The 23576-nt window shown below is 47.6% G+C and overlaps 1 protein-coding gene across 1 annotated transcript; it reads left to right on the top strand.

Annotated features, from left to right (window-relative positions):
- The first annotated feature begins 527 nt into the window (after nt 1-527).
- Nucleotides 528-23119, top strand: LOC8050601. Its single transcript, XM_040213273.1, has 13 exons — nt 528-534; nt 669-760; nt 868-961; nt 1035-1179; nt 1439-1593; nt 3628-3844; nt 15278-15420; nt 15525-15633; nt 16669-16811; nt 16884-17010; nt 17271-20782; nt 22503-22644; nt 22909-23119. Exons 1-13 carry the CDS (start codon nt 528-530, stop codon nt 23117-23119), a joined length of 5097 nt encoding a protein of 1698 aa, XP_040069207.1.
- The last annotated feature ends 457 nt before the right edge of the window (nt 23120-23576 follow it).

Consider the following 23576-nt stretch of genomic DNA (forward strand, 5'->3'; position numbering starts at 1 on the left):
GGTCATTTTGATGCACACTGTCATAGCCTCTTCTATAGTGACAAAGCCTGGCAGATCGTCACGTGACGCGGCCGCCGAAAGTGAAAAGGTAGAGCAGCAGACAAGAGTCATGTAACGGGCGCCGATCTGCGGCGATAAACCGAAACACACTTGCCCCAAACGATGAAATGTCCGCTCGTGCTTCTCGCGTTCCTCGGGCTACCGTTTCTTTTCTTGTCTGGTTTGAAAACGATGTTTCGGGTCCTCGTCGCTGCAAAAACTGTGCGCTGACTACCAGACTCCCGAGAAATGCTCTGTGCTACCAGATCCTCACGCTCCAAATCTACGACCGGGCACTAGTTCGTATTGCAGTCGTAGTGGCGAAGACGATGAAGTGAGGATTCACGATGCCGGAGCATTAGAAGATGACATACACTAGAAGAAGAAGGTAAGTGCAAGGCCGTGCCGGTTCTCGCGCCAACGCAAGTGCTCGACCGTAGTATTCCAGATGGGTGCAATGCTGCTTGAGCCCTAAATTTACCCGCACGATGGTGAGTAATAAAGCGATTCACCTTACTCGAATTAGAATTTACGTCCAATCTCAAAAAGCGCGTTTCTTTTCTTATCTTCAGAATGTCTACACGGGCAACACAACCGTGTGAGAGGTCGTACAATCTATGCATTTCCAGATAAAAAGAAACAAACACCAAAGGAAGAAACACGGACTAAATTGAGTCATGCGGTTCTGCCTCGTGCGATCCGCAACGACAATCCTTCAAAAGTGAGTAAATATCTCCAGCGACAAAGCCATTTTTCCGCTGCGAATAATAACAAACGAAAATGTTTTACCTAACCGGAAAATTGACTAAACCGCTATGTTACTTTCAGGCATCAATTCACTCATATTGCGTAGGCACGATGGCGCGTTTACTGCAGTTTCTCGTCATCTCGGGAATCCTGTGCGCGTTGGCTACTGGCAGGGGTAGGTTTTCCACTCCCGAAATGTTTGCGGCATTCCTTTGGTAACCAAACGTATGGAAACCTCCTCGTTCCAGTTTTCCTTAAGCCGAAGGATGCCCCGAAGAACAAGTGTCGAAGATACCACGCACTCAAGCGGTTCAGCGCGTGTGGAACAGTGGTCGGTCAAGCCGCCAGGGAGAAGAGCCTTCTGGAGAATCCAAACCACAACGCAACCTGCATGTAAGATGTCACGACTGACCTCCGCTTGGGGTTAACCGTTTTTAAATTATCATAGTCGGGGAAATTTGGATTTCGTAGATGTCCTTCCATTCGCCGATTTGAATACTGCTGGAGATTTTAAGGCTAAACCAGGATGTTCGTCTTTTTAGATGCCCGTCATGTGGGGAAGTGACGGAACGATGAAATTTTACAATTCCAGACTTTTACTTAACAGTGCTTGCAAAAGCATCTTAAAGTGTCCCTTTTGTTGTTATTTCAGAAAGGCGCAAGCATTCGAGCCATGTTTCCAAGAGTCGATGCGTGCAACGCGCTGTACAAGAGGCTCCGAGTTTAGCTTTCACCTTCAACATATTGCATCGCTCGTCAATGAGATGTACAAAGAGAGTTGCAGTCCTGGGGAAGCCGTTAGTTCCGGTAAGGCAATAAATATTTTTACCTATAATGTCATTTGTTACACGCTCATATTTTGAGTGGTATCTAACTAATGATGGAGGCGAAGTTTGCAGTTCATGTTACCTATAAACATCTACTGAAAAATCAGCATCCCAATTCACTTGCTGTTAAGTTTCATCGATGTTTAGGGGAAGTGACGAGCCAATGTGGCAATGTGGCCGAGTCGGAAGTTACGGGAGAGCTTATCTGTAATATCATTATGATAAAAAACCAAAAGGTTAACAATTACTCGCATCACCAGATGACACTCGTCACCAGACACAAATGACATGAAACGAGTGTAAATAATAATCCTAATATAACCATCACGTTACTTGTGGCCTTTACAGCACAGACACAAAAAAGGTTTGTGCTTGAACTCTGGAGGGTTAGAATTTTGAAGCACACAGCTCTATACTCTGTTTCATACTTAGCGTGCAACGCTGTCAAAGCTATTGGCGCGAGCGCGTGGCTTTATCTATGGTTTTGTTTGCGCGAGAACGCGTGCAAAGGATCAACGAGATCAAGCCCCATGCTCGCGCCAGTAACTTTGACAGCGTTCCACACTAAATATGAAAGAAAGTACAGTTGAGATATACCACCATAGGTAGGGTACGGCACTTGCTCGATTAACCTACCGATTAATCGAATAATGATTTATACGTGATTAATTTCAACCGGTGAATCGGCAAAATCTTGATCAACAAGAGAAGTAAAAATTCAAGGCTGTCGCCGCGCAGACGCGGACGAGTACACCTGTATGAGGTGAAACTTTAGGTGAAATTTTGAACTTGAAGTAAACTGTAACTCCACAAACATGTGAAGGTTGCGTATGTCCCAGCCGCTCCAACACCGTGCGGCTGTCTGTTTAGCGCCGCAGAGACTATTGTGAAGAAACAAAGGAGTTCGCTGTTGCCTGAGAATATCAACGAGCCTCTGCTTCTGCGGCTGCAGTAAGGATTTATAAGTGTGGTCCACCTTTTAAATTTTCTCAACTACACTTCAATGTTGATTTGAAATCCAAAATTGTACTTTTGCCGCTTATCACGTATTCAACGAAAGCAAATAAAGCAAACAAAAAAACATGTAATTTGAAAATTTAGAACTATTATGCATGGGAATGAACGAAACCAATTAATCGATTAATTAATCAATTAGAGGGTGGCGAATAATTGGGTTACAAATTTTAATCAACGCCCAGCCCTTGTTATAGGGTTGGAGGATGTCAGATATTTACCACAGCGGCGATGACAAAGGAAGGAGAAAAAAAACATTAAAGTAATCGCGAGTCGAAAAGGAGTGGGCCCGTACTCGAAGAGGTCATTATATTGCCCCTTCTAGGTACCGCAGTATGCTGCGCAGTGCTGCACAACACACCCTATTTGAGACGCAGCATGCGTGGTATTGAAAGAAAAAAGAAAAGAAGGCCACCGTGACCACAGTTACATTTACGCGGGTGAAACGGGACCGAGAGATGTACTTCGTTACACATTAGGTCCGAGTGCCACCGCCATTGAGGGCCAAGGGGCAAATGAAGCCACGCAGAATGCAGAGCTTCATGAAGCTCGCCGGCATTTTTCTGCGGGGGTAATCCGTCGGCTAAATCAATCAAGCGCTGAGAGTGCGCCGTTACCTTGAATTTATAGTCTTTCTGTATGCCTTTGTGCGTCTTCTTGGCTTTGACACAGTGCCCGGACTTGGGGTGGAACGAAGTATAGATGTAAATGCTGAAAAAAAAAAAGCTTTGGTCACCATTTTTTTTAATACTAGGGGTATAACTTATATTACTAATACTGAACCAGTAACTGGCTGTTTTTGAACTCATTAAACGTGTGACCGAAACTCACCTCGGTGTCTTGAGAAACCTGTACAATACGACTAGAACTGAAAAAAAAAAAATTTTTATATATATCTTCACGTGTTTTGGTCATCGCATGTACTCAGTGTAGTATACCGTTGTATGGAGCAGCCCTTGAAATGGGTGACCTTAAACGCCATATTTGCGTTACCTCGCAGTTCTAACCGACATGAGCACGGTGTGCGACATTCGGGTGGCGGTGGTTCGCTTCTTGGAGTGCGCCAACTCTTTCTTTCTCGGAGAGCCTCGAGGTGGCGTGGCCCGCGGTCGCACCGACACCGGCACCACTCTCGGAGTGCACTTCGGCGTCATCTTCGACGCGCCGTCGCTTGGATCGGTGAACAAATTCAACAGAATCGCCAACATCGACTGCAGGTAAGCCACGGCCTAGAAGCCGGTACAAAGCAATCATTTATCTGAGAATTTACATAACACCTTTCAAGTGTGCTTAAGGGCACGCGAACACGCAGAAACAAAATGGTATAGTTGTCACAAAAAAGCACAAAAAAAGACCGCATCTCCACGTGATGATTGATGTTGATTGGGGCGAAGCTCTGGTGGTGCTGATGATACTGATTTTATTGATCATAGGTAGTGCTGATAGTGCTGATTTTTTTTATTGCTCATAGGTAGTGCTGAGTTCCGGGTTGCGTTTCGACTTCATTATTACTGCTTTATGGTCGGTGAAATGCAGAGCCAGTGGTTCTTCTAGCGGATTAGCTTGGATCCGCTAGAAGCCGTGGGAACGGATTTCCACCGCTTAAGTCAACGGCCCGTGTCAGAAAGAGAATGTGTGGTATGGAACGTGGTTATATACGCATTTGAGCATTTGACAGCAGCGCCCTCTCGTCTATAAACGTTGAGCCAATGCATGCAAAGTGTAACGCGATTATATACGCATTTGATCGAAGCGCCCTCTACTGTATAGACGTTGAGCGGCTACATGCAACGTTTCATCTATGACAGAAACCCCAGCTCTTGAGTTACTACCACATCTCAGGGCCCCCTGCTCGTCCCGCAGTCGTGGCCGAGTGGTTAAGGCGATTGACTAGAAATCCATTGGGGTTTCCCCGCACAGGTTCGAATCCTGTCGACTGCGCAAAAATTTGTTCGTTTTATGTAAACTCGGACGCCGGACGGACGGACGGACGGACGGGGTCCGAGTTTATCGTGCGAAAGAAAGCCGAGATCGATCGATTCATATCACGAAAACGATTATCTTTTCGAAAATGTTTTAAATCGAAGTGGCCTCTCATAGTAATTGCCGTCAATACTGCAGTTCTAGCGTGGCCCCTAAATCCAATAATTTAAAAGTTAACCAACGAGATTTAGACAGCTAGCCAAATTAGCAGGACGATTATTTCCGCATCTAATGTCCGCCGAGTCTGATCAATACATGATAAATACGGCACTCGTCTAACCCTCACCCCCCCCCCCCCCTTTTTTTTTTTTTTTACTATCTGTGCAGATTAAAACAAAACTCCCTCTATACGACATGAAACAGCACGATCCCCGAATGGTGGTGAAGGCTGCTGGTTGCAAGTCACTACCATATAATGAAGTGGAATTGAGAGAACATTTTTTTTTTTCTATTAAAAGCGCCTTATTGTCTCATAGAGTGTGATTTTCGAAGCATTGCTATACGGACGCCCCATAAACAGGGGAAACGACAGTGGTATATTAGATGCATAAAACGTCACAGAAGAAATTACAGTTTCAAGAAAAATCAAATCAGCTGTGATAGTTTGCAGAGCATCGTGGCAGCAGATGCTCAGGTACTCTGTCACAATATTCACGACAAAGTTTTTACTGTTGACAGGTAACTCAAAATGCAACATGTAATAATTAACATGACAGCAAATTTGTGTCTTACACAATGCGCGGAAGACTGCCTGACAGACGTGCTTTTCCCTCCGTGCGAGAAAGCACAAACAAACCGGAGCGCCCCTAGTGGAAGCCACCGGCGCCACACATGCGCGATGGAGTGTGGGCAAAAAACTCGCCGTCGCCCGTGGACAAACCATTGGATTGCGATGTTGTTTGCGTCAGTGTGAGACCCCGTGCTCTTTTCCGCGCGTTGGAATAGACGATTCTACGTCTTCCTGGCAAAGTCTGACTGCTGTGGCGGCCTCAGCGAAACTAACGAGGCTCGTTACACCGCAAAACGTCGCGTGAATTATCTGACATGCGACGATTCATTCCGCGTGGACGCCGCAGAATAGGCGGTACAGCCTGATTCGCATGATGAGATTCTGCTCGCTATTTTCAGTCGCAACGTCGCTCGGGCTGCAAAAGCGTGGACAGTAGCTGAGATGTCGATGTCGATACTGGAAATCGCAAGCAGAATCGGACCAAGTGAATCAGGCATAACAAGTCGGTGATTGCCACTGGTAACAATTATGAACATGTTTGTATCTACTGTTTACATCGAGCCTATTTATTCCAATCAAGCTTCAAACTTAAAGGTATTTTGAGTCCTGCACTTAGTTCTGATGGCAATGACCGGACGTTTGGTCTACGGGCCGCTGTCGTTTGAACGAGCAGACGACAACAAGCAGAAACGTTTGAGAGCATGCAGACGACAGTTCGAACGATCAGGCGGTCGTTCGAACTGAAGACGCACTGAACGTAGTCCGCAGGTGGTCTGTACAACTTTGCGGTTTTCCGGCGTTTATGTTGGAACAAAACAAATAAACCCGACGACAACAAGTATTCGTGAATTAAACCTAAAGCGCTTCCCGCACAAGCAGTCGTGGTCCGACGCCGTCTGGTTTTCTTTTTTCATGGCCCTATCTACGTTCTCGGACGAACCGAGCAGGCAGAAAACACATGAAAACTGACCTTCAAACCTCTCCCGACTCTTTTAGCACAGTCCTCGTCACGGTGTTTTGACGAGAAGGCAGGCTTTTGTCTAGTTCCTTCAAAAACAACGCAGGAATGCACGTCTCGCATGGTGACTACCGCCCACAGCCCCAGACCTGGGGCTCTAAACTCGTGAAAGACAAAGTTGGGGCCGAAGTTTGCGGAGCGCGCCGATTGGCTTAAACCGACGATGACTTTGCGCTTTTGTCGCCGGCGTCCAATCGGCACACTCCGCGAACTTTCGGCTCCAACTTTGTGTTTGACGAGTTTAGGGCCCCTGAAGTGCGCCCGGCGCGTTACCACCGTGCCGTGACGTAACAGAGCTGAGTTCACGTATAGGGAGGGGCTGGAGGTTCCGACGGCCGCTAACCCCCTGGTCGCGGCGGCCTCCGCAGCCCTGGCCACCGTCCGTTTTTGGGCGGCGGCTTGTGAGCTGCGCATAGTGCCTCCCACTGGTTTATATTAGTGATTTGTGGGTGTGAATGGTAGTTGTGAGCACCCCCCTAGACGGAGTGCGTTAATGTAGTGGGTTGTGTGCAGAATTGACACGTTGATGTGTACCTGCCTGGGTATATTTTAGTGAGTATTACTGGGGATGGGGGGGGGGGGGGGGGGGTAGGTGTTAGTCTGTAGCCGTTGCCACGCGTTTTCCTGTGTTTTGGTCAGCGACTTGTGCGCGGGCAGATAAATGACCTGCGACAGTCGATATGCCGATTTGTTTTCTTGATAAGTTTGTGGGTGATCCCTGGAGTCAGACGCCAACTCCTGCCCATCTATTGCCCCCGCCCGGTAAGCCAGTTCTCGGGCGGAGTTATGGGCGGCAAGGTTGCCTGGGAGTTATGCGTGTGCTATGGCCCAGACTAGTGCGATTTTCAATTGTGGCTTTGGGACCCCTTCCAATATGCGACGAGCGCTCGGGGAGATACGGCCGCAAGCAAAATTGCCCATGGCCGTCTTGCTATCGCTGATAATTGTGCGGGCATTCGCTGCGGGATGACCAAGGCGCTGGCCGCCTCCTCTGCCGCTTCTGAGGTTGAGCCTGGTAAAGGCTCTGTTATACTCCGACGTAACGCGTGCGCGCGTGCGAGCGCGTCACAGCGACGTCACGTCGGCGAAAACCCGACACTCTATACTCTGGCGTCGTGGCGTAACCGACGCGACCGGCGGCGTTCGACGCAGCCTGACTGCTTCGACGCCAAAATGGAGCTTGCGGTATTCCGCGCCGGCCGCGCCGGCGACGTCGGACCAGGATGCATCACGCGCTGGCTCCCGGCAGCCCTCGCGCGGGAAGCGCGGCGAATACGAGCAATAGCAGACGACAGGAGCACCACTCCATGTGGCGTCATCTTTGAAGAATCGGACTCGGTCGTCGAGAAGCTGATCGAGGGAATTCGTCCTCACCCGTGTGTCTACGACACGAAGAAGCTTGAGTACCGTAGACCGGGCGCTTGTCAAATATGTACCGTATGTACATTGACCGCCTACGCTTGCGGCGCATGTGGTGCACCAACAGTGCAAGCGCGAGTTTTCGTCGTGCAAGGTACGTCCACGCCATCGCTCGTACTTGGCGCTCAAGAAGCGCCAGAATTTTCGTCTGCTAGTCGGAACGAAAAGGAACCGGAAGTGGCGCACTCTCACAGGAAACGTGCCCTCGTAGTCAGATTCTGCGCATGCGCCACGCCGGCGGCCCACCGACGCACAGCCGCGGGAGTCGCCAGGGCCGCCGGAGTATAATGAGGGCGAATTTTTGACTCGCGCGGCGTGACTGACGTGACGCAGCCGACTTCGGCCGGCGTTCGCCTGCGCGCGCGTTACGTCGGAGTATAACAGAGCCTTAAGGAGGATCGCTTGTGACGACGGCAGTCACGTCTGCCCTGTGGGCGTGCTTTGCTGCATCCGTGTAGACCGCTTGCGGATATGAGTGGTAGCGTTGCTGCTTTCACCTTGCTTCCCTCCCTTCTTGATGGTATTCGGGTTGCATGTGCCTAGTTATCGGAGGGATGAGCAACTTCACCCGCATAACTATGGGGATTGTTACTTTGGGGTCTGACGATGGGCCTATTTGAAGACGCAAGATCTTGAGAAGTGTACTTCCAGCTTACGTGGCTGAGAGCCGGAGGGTTTGTGAGAATAGGTGGCCTTCCACTAGCTCACCGTTGAAGTTGTGAAACCCTAATGCTAATAGCCGAGTTGTGGGTGTGTTTGGGGGTAGCCTGAAGAGCATTTTTGACTGCCCCTCTGATGAGACGGTCTAGCTTGTTCTTATCCGCAGCGTATAGTTTGATATACGGTGCGGCATACACCATAAAAAAAGGGTATATTCTTACACGCCTTGTCACATATACGACACCCCACAACTTAAGGTGAATGTACAGTGCACTGACGTTGAACCGACGCTACCAAATTTCACCAGAGGCTTAATAGCCGAGTTGTACATCTTATTAAAATAGCTAATGTAAGTGAGACTGACTGTAAAAACGTTATCGGGGTTTTCTTGGGTCAACTGCAGAACCTCTGTGTTTTTTGTTTCTGTTGACTTTGACACGTACTTTAGCTGTTTAATATGTTGGATCGCACTGTCATCAACCCTTTCGTAATAGTTGGGTCAGTCAGTTCGACGTCAGCGCGATGTACGTCGAACTGAAGTTTTGGGGTGTTGTATATTTGACAAGGGGTTTAAGAATATACCCTTTTTTTAGAGTAAACCGTTCGACTGAGGACAAAATCTTGTACCAGCCGCAGCATATTTTACTCTTTCATTCCACTATGTTGTTTGATATCCTCTAGATAAGGCGAATGGTTTGATAGGTGGTAGCAGAAAGCTTCTGGAGAATGATATGGTGTCATGACAATTGTTTTGGAGGGTGAGGCCTAATATCCTAATGTGACCCACTTCTGGTATGGCCCGAGTTCCAGTGTGAAGACTTCGGGTGTTGCGATTTTGATCCTCATCATCAGAGCCTACGGGAGCTTCTCTTCTCCAGCTGTGAGAGAACTTGATCACGATGTACTCAGATTCCTCAGGGGAGCAAGATAGTGCCTTGGTGGAAACGTACGCAGGTACGATGTCTATGCTTGTCTGCAGGATATCACTGAGCTGCGACGTGCTTCCGGCCTTCGCCAGATCGTTGTATCATCGGCGGGCAGGCTGTGGCGAAGTTTAGGGATGGTACTGAGCTTTTCGGGCAGCCAACATAGTGCTACGTTAAAGAAAATGGGTACAGCAACGCTCCCTTGTGGGGTTCCTCTTCCTTCTAGGATTGGTGTTTAATGACTCGGATGGTAGCTGTCCTACCCGTGAGGTAATCTTGAACATAGTCGACGGTCCTTGCTCCCACATCGAGACGGTTGAGGTTGTCCAGGATAGCCTTGTGACTGACATTGCCCAAAGCCTTTTTTGATATCTATACCCAGTATACTTCTGTACACGGGGAAGATTGACACAAGAGGGCAGACAACTTGATGCTTAAGCTGTAGGAGCACACCTTGCGTGGAGAGATGTGGGTGGAAGCGGAACATATGGTAGGATTGAAAAGATTTATTTCCGCCACGTAGGTGTTAAAGCGGTGCTGCACCATATGCTCAATGAGTTTGCCTATACAGGAAGTCAATGAAATGGGACGCAGGTTCTCAAGTTTCAGTGGATTGCCTGGTTTAGGTATGAAAACTACAGTGGCGTTCTTCCTTTGCTGCGGAAGCTTGCCTCCTCTCCAACACCCTTAATGAATTTAGTAAGAGTTTTAATTGAGGGATGATCCGAATTTCGGAGGGTCTTATGTTGGATTCCATCTGCTTTTGGGTCCGAGGAGATGCGCAGATTTAGAATGGCTGCGCGTATCTCAGCTTCCAAGATTAAGGCGTCGTGGGCAGAGTTGGGCTTGCTTCGATATTTCGCCTGTTCCCTAGTAAAGTCTTGGGGGTCGATGTATCGATCTTGAAGTTCCCTGAGGAGTGTATCCGGGTCATTCTTCTGCTGATGAAGAAGCCTAGTCATTTGGCGGTGATGTTCGGCCTTAGTTGCGTTAGGGTTTAACAGGTGCCTAAGTAGATGCCAGGTTTTGGCCATACCGAGGCTGCCTTGCATGCGATTGCAGGCTTGATGCCTTGCTGGGATGTGAGCTTGGCTGCGTGATGAGCGATTCCTTTGTCTAACTTTGTGATTCGCAATTGTAGCTTACGTTTGCGCTTGTTTTGTGCCAACCAGCGATCTTGCATATTTTTCCGTGCTTGCCACATGTGTAGCAGACAACTATCTATCTCTGTTCTTGGTCCTGATTCTTCGGGGACAACCACGCTCTTGTGAGTTTGGACATTCGCCTGCAGCTCTGCGGTCCAGGTGTCCAGGTGAACGATAATTTCTGGGGCCGCTTGATGCCGTATCTCCCGAATGCGGTCCCACTTCGTAACCCGGGAATCTTTGTTTTTGCGTCGCTGTGCGCGAAGGCCAATTGAGAGTTCGAGGATATAGTGACCGTTCCCCAGGCATTATTGCGTATTGCGGTAATTGCAACTCTGTACACTCTTGGCGAAGGTCAGATCGGGGCTGGTGTTTCGGCTCACACTGTTTCACACGCGTGTATGGAGGTCCGGATCTGTGAGGATCGTGAGACCTTCCTTTTGCGCGGAAAGCCAAAGTTGGCGTCCTTTGGCTGTTTCCTTGAAATAGCCCCTGGACGGATGTGCGGCGTTAAAGTCGCATATTTTGATGAGTGGTTCATTTTGGGCTTGACACATGGCGGAGTGAAATAGCGGGCCGAATCTCTGTCTGCGCTCTTGTGGGTGACCGTAGATATTGAGTATAAAAATACTTCCGTCCTTCTTCTTATGGGGGATGATTTCAACAAGTATGTGGTCTATTCAAGATGCGGAGCTAGGATCGATGGAGTGTTGTATTGCTGTTAGGTCTCTATGAATAAAGGTTGCCGTCCAGCTGACTTGCTCCTCTCCGTAGTAGGCCTTGTTGCTTGTGACTTTAGCTTTATGTTTGGCCTCCTGTATAGCGTTAACATGTGGGTGTTTTTGTTTTTGAAGATCTAAGGATAGGAGGAACTCTTGGAGATTGCCCCGTTTGTTTTAAAAACTGCCAAATTAGATCATTATTTTGGCCCGCCATGTTGGATCTAGAGAATTTGAGTGCGTGGGTCACTAGCGGTGATTGGGATCGGAATCCCTGTGGTGATCGAGTACGTGAGCGGTATGTAGACTGTGGTTGTAGGGGCATCAGCCGGTGTAGGATTGTAGCTATGAATGCTCTTGCATATTGAGTGGTGTGCGCTTGCTCAAGTGTTGTTATGCGCGTTTCGCACTTGTTTATGTGGTCTTCCAATTGATTAGGATGGCAATTGATGGCTTGAAGTTGTTAATTGACTGAGGCGATGGTGGCTGTGAGCATGGTTTGCAGGATTCCTGGTAGGAGTTCAATGAGTGCCGTTTTGAGAACCTCCTTGTCTGTGGGTGTCGTTTGGGTTGGGGTGAACGGTGTAGGAGTGTGATCGATCGAGGTTACTGCGTTTCGTTTGGGCGAGGGGCCCTGTGTGTCCATCGGTACAGAATCAGTGTTTGTCGTCTGCGTGTTTGAGCGTTCTTGTGAACACGTGGGATTTGTGTTTGTTGGTTTTTGGTTGGTTGTCGGTGATAGACGCATGCGTTTAATCTCGTCTGCGAGTTTCTGCATGTTCAGTCTAAGTTGTGTGTTTTCTGACATGAGTCGAGTTATTTCTTAGTTGTGCAAGTCATGTTTGTGGGAGGCTACAGTTTCCCAGCTCACCTTTCGCTCTTCTTGTTGGCGGTTGGCGCTTGGGCCGCGGCTGCGGAGGTTGCGGCTTCGGCTTTTGCTCCTGTTGGTTCCTCTGCTGTGGTTGCGGACTAAGCTGCGGCTGTGGCCTCTGGATGAGGTGCTGCTGCTTCCTCTGTTTCTGGTGGACGAGGTGGAGGAGGAAGACGACGAGGATGTTGCCATTTGTCGTCGCTGCCTTGAGCCCCTGGGTTGAGCATTGTTCGTCTGAGTGTCTTCGTAGGCCTGTTGTTCTTGTCGTTGAAGCTTGTGCTGCTCGACGATATATAGAGTTTCAAATCTCTTGCGACATTGTTTGGAGCCGGAGAGGTGTGCTCCCCCGCAGATGCGACATTTGGGGGTGCACGGGTGGCTCTTGATGGGATTTTCTTTTCCGCAGCCGGGGCAGCGTATGACTTGCGGTGTGAGGCAGATATCACATCGATGCCCGGTTCGGTAGCATAACTTGCAAACTTGCACTTGATTCTTGTATAGATTGCAACGGAGCCAGACCCCGTTGTATAAGGCGAAGTGTGCTACTTTGCGGCCCTCGAAGATGTAGAGCACCGTTTAGGAGTTCCCAAGCCGCCCGGCTCCGGCATACTTGTAGCGGTTATACATGAATGCTTGTAGAGTAGTGTAGGGATCGGATTCCCCCGGGTTCGGAGTGCCGAGAACGAGTAGGTTACTTGCTGTTTCCATGCGGAAAACATCGGAGGTGGATTTGGCTCTTGAGAGTCGAGCTGCTTGTTTTAAAGCGGTCCCAATTTGGGCGGGGCTGAAGGCCGTGACGTCCAAACCGTCGCGAGGACGGAGCAAAATTGTGCAGTGTTCTTTGGGTAGTTGCGGGATTTGCGGGCCCCTACGGCGAGACGGAATAGCGGCGTTAGGCTTACCGTTTGCTTGCCGGGGTTCGTTGGCTGCTGAGCATTTGTTCTTTGGTACCGACTTGCCGATTTCGTTTGCTGCGTTGTAGAGTGCGCAAGCAGGCTTGCTGGAGTTATTCCTGTGAGATAGCCGTGGCTTCGACGACAACTTCCATGGTGGCAGCGTCGGCGGCCGGGGGTTTCGCAACGGGAACTTGGCGGCGATCACTAGGCCTAGCTCAGCCTCGGCGTGGTCGAGTCGAGAATGTGGCGAATATGGCAAGAAATCGGCTCACTTGGGGAATATCAGGTATCCACGGGTAACGGATCACTTGCTGGATCAATTGCCATCACTTTCAGAGATCGATGCCCGAAGCTTTGGGCGATAGGGCTGGAGGCTGACGAAGCGCAGAAAACCGTGGCCATCCACAACGGCGCTTTCTAGGAAGCGGGGCACGCCGCGCGCGCCACTACCGCCTCGAATGTCGCTTCTCCGTAGCACGCGTATGCGTAGGGAGAAGCCAACTCAACTAAGCTGAAGCGATCCTTTATAAAATATATATATATATATATATATATATATATATATATATATATATATATATATATATATATATATATATATATATATAAAATATTTGAAATAATTCGAAAAATATATTAAATTATCAAATACTACAATTCATTCGTAGGTTTCAACCAAATACAGGAAAAGTTGAGTGATTGTTTGAATTTCTTAATAGTTGCCGCACTTGTATTTGGCAGTGAGCCTTAAATGTGGGAATTATCGTAAAAGTCTGAACCTTCCAGCACTTTGTGTATTCATTAAACTTTTGACTACTAGCTGAGCCTTTTTTTTCCACGTCGCCATTCAGCCGTGCGGAAAGTATAGTTTTGATCTAGAAATGTTTTACCAGTATATATTTCGACAAAGGCAGCACTCCAGAATCGAATGAGGAAGATGGCACAACATTCTATGGTGGGCGTTGTAAAGAGGTCGAACCAGTGGCGCAGTAACGGGGGGAGAGTCGGGGGCCCTGGGCCATGTTTGCAAGGCGTCCTAGCCACAAGGGGGGGGGGGGGGGGTGCCACAGCTGGCAGCTCCCGGCACCCCCCTCCCCCCCGCGCTTTGCACTGGTTGACATCTCAGACAGAAGTAAAGAGGGAGGGGGGGGGGGGGGCTACGAAAGATACAAGGGCCCCTGGTACCAGTTGGCGTAGCTACGCCACTGGGTCGAACGCAAACCCCTTTTAAAGTTAAGACATTAAAGTCATTTTTCTAAAATACTACATTAGCCGTAATTTGAGTACCCCATGCCATTATAAAATTTATATTTTATAAAAAAACACACACACACACACTACGCGCACCAGCACACCCATACCGTAGACTGGACCCCAGTTTTTGGAGCACAACTATCCATTCTTTCAGGACCGTGATGCAAAATGATCCTAAAAGGTTGGGGCTCCAATTCACGCTGTGAAGGTGGTTGGTCAGCGAAGCTGCGGTATCACCTGCAACGATTGCCTACTGCACTATACGAAATGCCGCCGCCGATCGCAGCACGCCTCCGCTGGTCGTATTGCTGTTTCTTCTCCCTTTGCCGCTCCTAGTATTCACGCTGCTTCTCAGGAGTCCTAACTATGCGTGGCTTATTCATCGCGGTGCTGTAGCAACAATGAAATCAGTTGCAACACTCCGTATTATCTCACGTTTAAGTGCAGCGGATGTTACGAGCCATCGGAGCCAATCGGAGGCCGTGTGAGTGTCACGTGACCTTAGAGAAGGGGGCACAGCGACGCACGGAAAGCGTATCACGGGCCACGTCCAAAAAAAAAAGGATTGGCTAAGATAGCTCGTCTGGACGTAAGGTGAAACAAAGTATAGGCGGGTTCTTCTTTTATATATGAAAGGCTAGTGACGTCACTACGTGCTTCGCATTGTTCGCAGGCGCCGTTATCACTCATTATGCGGTTTGCATTTCACACGAGGGCTTCGAATGACGTCAACCCCTTTCGAAGCAGCTGCTAACCTAATCTTTACCTGAACGCGTGGGAGGGTGTTCCTATTGTTCACACGCGCCTTATCATCCATCATGTGGTTTTGATGCTTGTTTTGTGGTTTTCTTTATTGAAACGAATACTGAGCTGTATGCTGTATGCCTGATTTCAAAGGAGATATGCTGTTTTGCCTTCAATTGTTCGCCGGGAGGTTTTTGCTTAGAACGCCAACGACACGAAAATTTCCTTGGCTGGTAGAGGTATACAGAGTCGGCTGTAAAAACAAACAAAAAAAAAACATTTCAGGAGAAGTGTCAAGTTCAGAAACTGCATGGACAACATCCATCTGTACTCCGAGTGCGGTGTCGGGACGGAAGTATATTCTCACCTGAAATACATGTCCGGTGTGGTGCGTCGGAAATTTGCCGGAAAGTGCACTACGGAACCACGTAAGCGAAGCGTCGACGCAAAGGCGTGTGCTGCGTCGGGGGTCAATGTTGCTACTGATTTATTAAAATGTAGGGCTCTTTCTTTCGTTTCATTTTCATTTCAGAAATGCCTGATTTGGACTGCCAGCTCCTACCATTTCTGCGGAAGTTTCTGCGTTGCGGGGTGAATCGATACGAGTCACCCGAGGAACGGATCGACCAAGACGCTTGCGCGTACGTGAGACACTCTCCACTAATCTGACAGAAGTCCCAAAATGAGACACATACTGCAATCAGGAGCTTAGAGACGCAACTGTTCGGCGTAACGTACTGGCTACGTTACCTGTTTCACAAACCGCCACTGGAAAGGGAATGCCGGAGGTAGTTGAATTTTTTTAACAAACGCCGGGTGACTCTGGTCAGTGGCAGCCGAAAATGTATAGTCCGTGACTTATTATTATGGCGGAGTGCGTCACTTCGATATTTTTTCCTGGTTGGTTTCATATGGTGATCTTCTCGAGTAACACAGGGACGACTTGAGTTGGTCATGTCCTATCGCTTTTCAGCTGTGAGTGACTGTAACATCCATGAAGAGGCTTCCGAGATCGGAAATCTATTCATAACTAAAGTGGCACAAGCAAAGTGACCGCCTCCTTCATCTGAAACGTCTTTATTAAAATGATCAAACATACTGCACGCACTCTCATTTTGGCTCACATCCTTGCATTTCACAGACTGGATGACCCATTAAGATAAATGTTTGATAGTTGGTTTGATTTACTGTCATCACCCGCCCAAAAGGCTTCCTTCTTCGTGTTTGAAAGCTCACATTTGTGGCAAGATCGTAATAGGTAACATGTTTAGTACTCGACGCTAACGTGCGCGGCTGAAAATGTAAAGGATCGCGGATACATTATTCGGAATAGCTGTGGTGACCTACCATAGAAACAGCGTAATGTGGTTTAATGCTTGTTCTAAACTGTCATCTTACTAAACGTTTCAAAGTCGCTAGAGAAACTAACAACATATGAATAACTTGTGAGATCACGGGAAATTGTATTGGGGGAACAGATTTCTAGAAAATACCGAAAAAAATACGGAGTATCTTAATGAATATACTAATTTAAAAAAAAAGAGAAAACTATGGAAATTGCGCCACTTTCTTTCCAAACTGCTTACAATATTTATAAAACTATTGAACTTATCTCTAGAGACATTCATAGTTATCTCTCAGTATTAAACGTGTATTTTTTTTTGCTATCTCTCCAGTCAGGTATCATCTTACAAAGATTGCGTCGCAGCAGCAGAACGAGTTGCACACTGTAATATGAAAAACTTGTCGTTGAGTTACCACCTCCAGTACCTGCATAAGGTCATGACAATGGTGAACACAAGCTGCAGAGGTGTTAGAAGTAAGCTATAATTTACACTCATAGTTATGCCGTTTGCGACACTTTCAATTTGTATGAGCCGTTTTTGCGCAGATGTTGAGACATCTGTCTACAAGGAGGCCTGCAAGAGAACCGCTCTCTTCAACAATTACTTTTCCTGTGGCATGGAAGTGCAGGCTCGCCTTGAAGGACGCAACATGGCGGACAAGGAAAGATGCAGGTATGATTAATGACTGCAAGGTAGAATACTAAATAGGGCATGCAACTTGATAGCACGCGCAAAGTGCCAGCCATCATGATATAGTAAGGAACTGAGCAGATTTTGTGTTCGAATACGTCCCCAAAAAGCGACTTGCGAGTGTATGGTCAACATGTCCGTTGCATGCTCTAGGCACTCGAGGTTTATTTGTTTCTATAACGTGGTACAATATTTGTAACTATTTTAGTCTAATGGAAACCCTTTTTTCCCTTTGCGTTTAGGGTCTCTGAAAACTTCGAGAAATGTTTTTTAAGTGCCAAGGAGCAGTCTGGCTGTCTGCTCGCTGATGAAGCGACCAGTATCATGAGCTCTCTGCTTGACACGTGGAAGAAAGAACACACCAGAGAGTGTGCCGCACTCAAGGTGCCGTCGTCTCCAATCAACCAAGTAGAGTGTCTGGCCGGTCCGTCAGTTCGCAAAGTGTTCCTCTGCGGGCTCAACTTCCAGACTGCGGTTCGTGAGGTGAAATACTCGCCAAAAGAAATTTCAGCAGAGGTTTGCTGGCATCTGAACGAGCTTAATGCTTGCATATCCGATGTGAAAGGTCGGACGCAATGCGCACTGTCTGAACTTCACGCTCACGTGGCACCCCTGCTGCAACCCTTCACTAACGACTACGTTGAACGCTGCGAAAGGCTCATGTCCAGTAATACGTCTTCTCCAATAATGGTACCCAACGGCAGTTTCTGTCGGCGCCTCTTGGCTCTCAAGCGCATCTTTCACTGCGGTTTAAGCTTTAGCAAGATCCTTGAGGAGATGGAGCTAGTCCGTCACAAAGTGGACGTGTTATGTCCCCTTCTGAAGAAGTATGAGACTTGTGTGCCAGACTCTGCAGACGAGCATGGTTGCAAAGACGATCTTGTGATGCGCGGTCACGTGAAAAGCTTCGGTAGAATATTGCGCAAGCAATATTATGACGCTTGTGTTAGAATTCGGAGGATAGGAATTGGCAACATGAGGAGAGTGAGCGACCTACCTGAAAATCGAACGGGCGAAATTTTCGGAAATGTAAAAGTTCTAAGACAAGAGTTTAGAAGAGGAGTCAACATATCGACCGATCCTCAAGCGCAGGTGGCAATGAACCAAGTAATGGAGGATTATTACGGTTCAGATTATGAAGACTATATTGAAGAAGAAGACAAAGTGCCGGATAGTCTCGATGTAAAGCCGGCTTATGACTACGCTGAAAACGATGCAACTCGGAAGACCCCAAAACCAAGCTTCTTCAAAACAGTCGAGGCGGCTCATGAAAGGCTCTTTCATAATATTTCTCGCGGCATACAAAATCCCGTGAGTTTGCCGGAGCAAAGAAGAGATCAGGAATTCTGGGCCGGCGTCGAGAGGGCAAGAAAACTGAAATCCAGACATAGCTACGACTCTGGGCCCCTGGACACGCTCCAGGATCTTTCAAACAAACGAGTTGATAGGGATTTTGCTCGACCAGGAACTTATTTTATTGACCAACTGAGCAACCCAAGCGCCGTTGAAGGCGAAGCTTATGCTCCAAATAAGCAACTAGCGGGGGAAAATAATAAGAGCATTAGGCGAGTCAACGGAATGCACCGTGGACTGCATCAGAACTCTCCACCGCTCTACAAGTCTTTTCATGACGTTCCACACGCAGCAAGGCAAGGCAAGCTTCAAGCGGACGAATATAACGTGCGTAGTGGGTCCTCAATGACTCCACAAGAAGAGCTTGAAATGTACGAAGACACTCGCGGCATGTCTGAGCTGCTTCAGAAAGAAAGAGAAGGGGGCTACAATCGCTACAGAAGTGGGGATGGTGCGGGGCCCAGGCATGTTACCCAGTGGTCAGGACGAGACGTGCATCGTCGTTTCCATGCCGACGATGGTATGGTCCAAAGCGATACAAGCTTGCCCCGCAACGGATACAATAATAGTTTTGCTTACTATGACTACCATGGCGTTCCAAGCTCGCGAATTTACAAATATCCTCCGTCTTACCGACACCAGAGCAATTTGAACGCAGGCATGAACGACCGGGGTGTGAGAAGGGTTGTCGCACCTTTCGACGCTAGGCGTCGTAGGATCTTACAAGGTCCAAACAACGGATTTCAGCGGCGCAGAAGAGCATTCAGGAATCCGGAATATGAATTCGTTGGTGAATACGAAAAGCCAGTGGGCGGCGTGAAGCACTCGGGTGATCCGGACTATGAAGCAGTTTCTAAGGACATAGTCTCATTTCCTGAAGACGACGGACCAGTTTTGCCAAATGATGATGTCCTTAGTCATGAAGTCAGGCATCACGGATCCCGCAGCTTTGTGCCAGTAAGACGAAGAGAAGACAAAAATCTCGTCGGTTCAGTCCGCGATCTCGAGGCTCCCCGTGGCGTGGTGGAAGTGAATGAACCGGGCAACCCAGTATTCAAAGAAGGAAACCTCAACACCATATCAAGTGACAAGGTTCTGCCGGACTCCCATCCACCTTTAGAGAGCAAGGAGCCCTACAACCCGCGAAGGCTTTCTTCCAACAAGAGGTATTGGAATCTAGGGTCGCCTATAGATACCCATTTTCTCCAAGGCACGAAGCACGAAGACTACGGGGAAGATATTAGGGATTACGACTCCGTTCGAAGAAAAATTGACAGCGATACTAGAGGAAGTGGTAAAAGTGACGGAGATAAAATAATGTCGCGTTCTGGCGATAAGCGTGCTGAAAGCAAAGAACGTCACCACAATCCCAATTATTATTCAATGGGGGAAGATGCAAAAGACATGGGAAGCGACGTGCAGAATCGTCCATTCAAAAGACAGCACAACACCGGTTTGGAATATCGTGAAACAAACAAGCGTGGCGTAAATTCTTACCGAGAGGAACTACAACCCCATCCTGAAGCTCGACACTACTATAACGATTCGAATTACGTAAGCCCCAACGTGGTTTTGCAGGAGCCAGGACTACGGTTTCCAAAAGAAAAAGTTCAACCGGACTTTCTAGGCAGCGACAGTCGTCGGAGTAATAAAGACCTACATAGAGATAGGAATATAGACTCGGGCAGGATGAACAGGAACGGCTTCGAAACGAAGAGCAACACCAAGAACAAGCAAGGTGCTTCCCCGGAAAACTTGGTACAACCAAGTCACAAACGTTTTTTCAACACTAACATACGGCATCGAGAGCCAAGGATGAGATTTCGTTACGTAGACCGCATCGAAGAAACGCCAGGGCTATTACTTGAGAAGAAGGATGAAGCCTCCGGTAGCAGTTTGTCAAGCCCTCAGACCGGGAAGTCCAAGCCGCAGTTGACTCAATACGAAATTGAGCGAAAAATGAAAACGAGGCAGTTAAAGAATGATCTGAATGAGCTGCTCAGCAAGCATAAAGAAGGAGGTGACACCAAAGACGATTTGATGCTGTTTCCTGATGAAAAACTCGGGAGGGGAGAGAAGATAATAAAGGACTTTGATGGGAAAGCTCTGGAAGAGAGCAAGGACTATTCAGAGCTGGATACGAAGCTGGAGAGCAATGTCGCTGACAGGGGCGCGATGTGGAGCGGAGCAAGCGACGATATGAAGGACGAACTTCTGAGGAAGCACGCTGAGATCCCGGACAAGAACGACGACTCTGTGATTGGAGAGCTGAGCAAAAGAAATGCCTGGTATACCGACGACATATGGAGTGACAGTAACGATCTATTTGGCATGGAAAGACTACTCTCAGACCAGCGCAAAGGCACAGCGGCCAATACAACAGATGCTGACGATAACGCCCGTAAGTAGGCTTTGTTCCCACCTTTAAACGAATCTAGAAGAGGTTACCTTTGATAAACAAAAAAATCAAAACTAAAAATTATTAAAGTTGAGGCTTGGGCGAGTTGGTACATACTTCGGAATTAAAAACAGCGAAAAAAGACGAGGACCAGACGGAGAAGTGACAAGGACGGAATATTACAGGAGGACACTTAAAACTGCTAACGTGTAGGAATGCGAGAGCAATCGTATACGTAGCGTATTCCCTATAAGCTACGCGCCGCTCCGAGCCCTCCCGGCCGACCTCTGCGGAGGCTGCCCGGGCGGGCTGTGCAGAGCGGCCGGCCGGCCGAGCCGGCCACCCTTGCCCTCTTACTGGCGGCCGGGCCGCTGCGCCAGAGAAGGCTTCTCTGTGGGGTGGCGTTCCCTGGAACTATACGCGCCCCGCCCAACAGCTATATAGGAGCCGTTTCTTGGAATTTCTTTCTCGTTGTTTCGATAAGCATATTTATACAAGGTGTTTTATTTTAAGCTTAACATATTTGTTTAAAAAAATGCTGTGAAAGCTTCATTATGTGGTTTGTTCAGGTTAGTTTTGCGTTCAGGGGGACGTAGTATATGGGGCCAATCATAACGATCAGTCGGCTCATTAATTATAATATGTTAATTAACTTTTTACTTAGTGAAAATAGACACATGGTCTCAATTAGAAACTTGCTGAACGTTATCGAAAAACACCAAATCAATCATTTTAGAAAGACTTTCAGCGCGTGAGAAGCGTAGTAGTGCACTAAAGTTACCACTCGTGGAGCAGGTGCAAGGCTAGCGGTCGCGGTTAGGCGCCCGCGCGATTTTGCCGTCTCTTATCTAGCCCCAACCTTTTACCTGCTCCACGAGTGGTAACTTTAACGCACTACTGCACTTCTCACGCGCTCAGTCTTTCTAAAATTACTGATATAGGAGTCTTGGACGACGCTCAGCAAATTTCTAATTGGAACCGTCCGACTATTTTCACTAATTAAAAAGTTGATTAACAATATTTTTATTAACTAGCCGACTGATCGTTATGATTAGCCCCTATACTATGTCCCCCTGGCCGTATAAGTCACCTGAACAAACTGTATAAGTGTAGCTTTCACAGCTTTTTTTTTTTTAACAAATCTGTTAAGCTTAAAACAAATATTTAATTTTGTGTGAAGCCCCCGCGTTACAGGAATCTGCGTGATAGGATCGTGCTAGGAGCTAACAATATAACACCTTTTGTTTTAAAGGAAGTCTGCGCAGTGAAACTAAAAGGACGTTTTACATGCTCACTCAAGTTTACATCATACTCAGTGCCACAGCGCAGAGTGTATTTCCAAGCCGGAACGTTTTTTTTTTCAGTCCGGACATCTGCCGAGGTTTTCTTAGTCGAGCACAGTTATTGGTTCTCCCAGTACAATGCGGGAAAGTAGATGCACGTTCAAGTTTTAGATTATCTGAAGAACAACGTTGCGGGACGTAACCAAGAAATGGTTTCTTCGTGACATAAACCCTCAATTGAGGGACAAATGGCATCTTGTCCATCTCATTATTTTAACACATGTACACACTCTTGGGAAACTACTAGTGTCTTTCTCACTGGCCAATAAGTGATTTATGTTTTAATAATTAGGACGTTCATGAACACTCGCATTACGGCTCATTAGACTCCAACGTCAGAGTTATTATATGTTTACTCAAAACACTCCTTTACATCCTAGAATGCCAGCTTCAATACCTGCAGCGAAGATCTGACGCATGTGTTCGCGTCTTCGACGATGATTTCCGAGCGATTGGCAACGACACCGTCCGGCAGTTCACCGTGAATGCAATGACCCCAACCCTGCGAAAGTCTGTGTGCACGTAAGGCCCTGATTAGTGTCCTCTTGATGGAACGCGCAAGAGCCCTTGAAATATACGCTAAACCAGTGCGTTTCTCAGAAGTCTCCATCGAAGGACGGGGTGTCCTTCGATGGTTTAAGTACCGGATTGAGAAAGATGAACTTCGCAGATACTGTAACAACCTGGTTTTACGTGTGATGGCTATTTTATGAAGACAAGCCCACAAAAACGAATATTAAAAAACCCTAATTTCATTTTCTTTTTTTATGTTCCAATGCCATGCAGGCACGCCCGCGATTTCGCCCAGTGCATCAACTTGTTTGCTCAAAAGTTTCGCTGTCTCGAAAGCCAGGACATCATCAACAACTTGACAGACCACCATCTAAGGAAGGCCGGTGTCATGTTCTGCGCTGCCAGTACTACGCTTTCTCGAACAGGATTTGTTCTAGCAGCCCTACTATTGCACGTAGTCCAAGCTCAAAAGCTGAGGCAGTGAGCAAATAAAGAAAACCAAAACCGAGGGAGCAAGAAAGGAGGGGTGGGCTGACTGCTCCTCTTGTAGATATTGTCGAGCTAAAGTTCTGCCCGCACAAATTGTTTGTTCGTTTAGGCTAGTGCAACATTATGAAATGCGAAGCTTGTAGACGCTGGTTATCAGAAAATCAGTCGGAATCCTAGATATGAAGTGTTAATTTCATTTTTTTTTATTTATTAGGGCGTAGGTAGCGGATCCCAGCCTTTACTAAGATAAGCTCTTTACTCGGGTAAGCTCATGCAATGAACATTTTAGACACAAACTGCACCATCTTTGGTCACCTCTGTCTGAAATCTTGAAACATTAAGCAACAGGACCAACGATTCACATGACTTATATGGTGGGTTAATCGATCAACTTCACATCCAGTTTTCCTCCACCAACGCCGGAAAGAAAGGATGTTGCTTGTATTCATATG

This window comes from Ixodes scapularis, unplaced genomic scaffold (assembly GCF_016920785.2).
Source record: "Ixodes scapularis isolate PalLabHiFi unplaced genomic scaffold, ASM1692078v2 PGA_scaffold9__187_contigs__length_104089568, whole genome shotgun sequence".
Lineage (NCBI taxonomy): Eukaryota > Metazoa > Arthropoda > Arachnida > Ixodida > Ixodidae > Ixodes > Ixodes scapularis.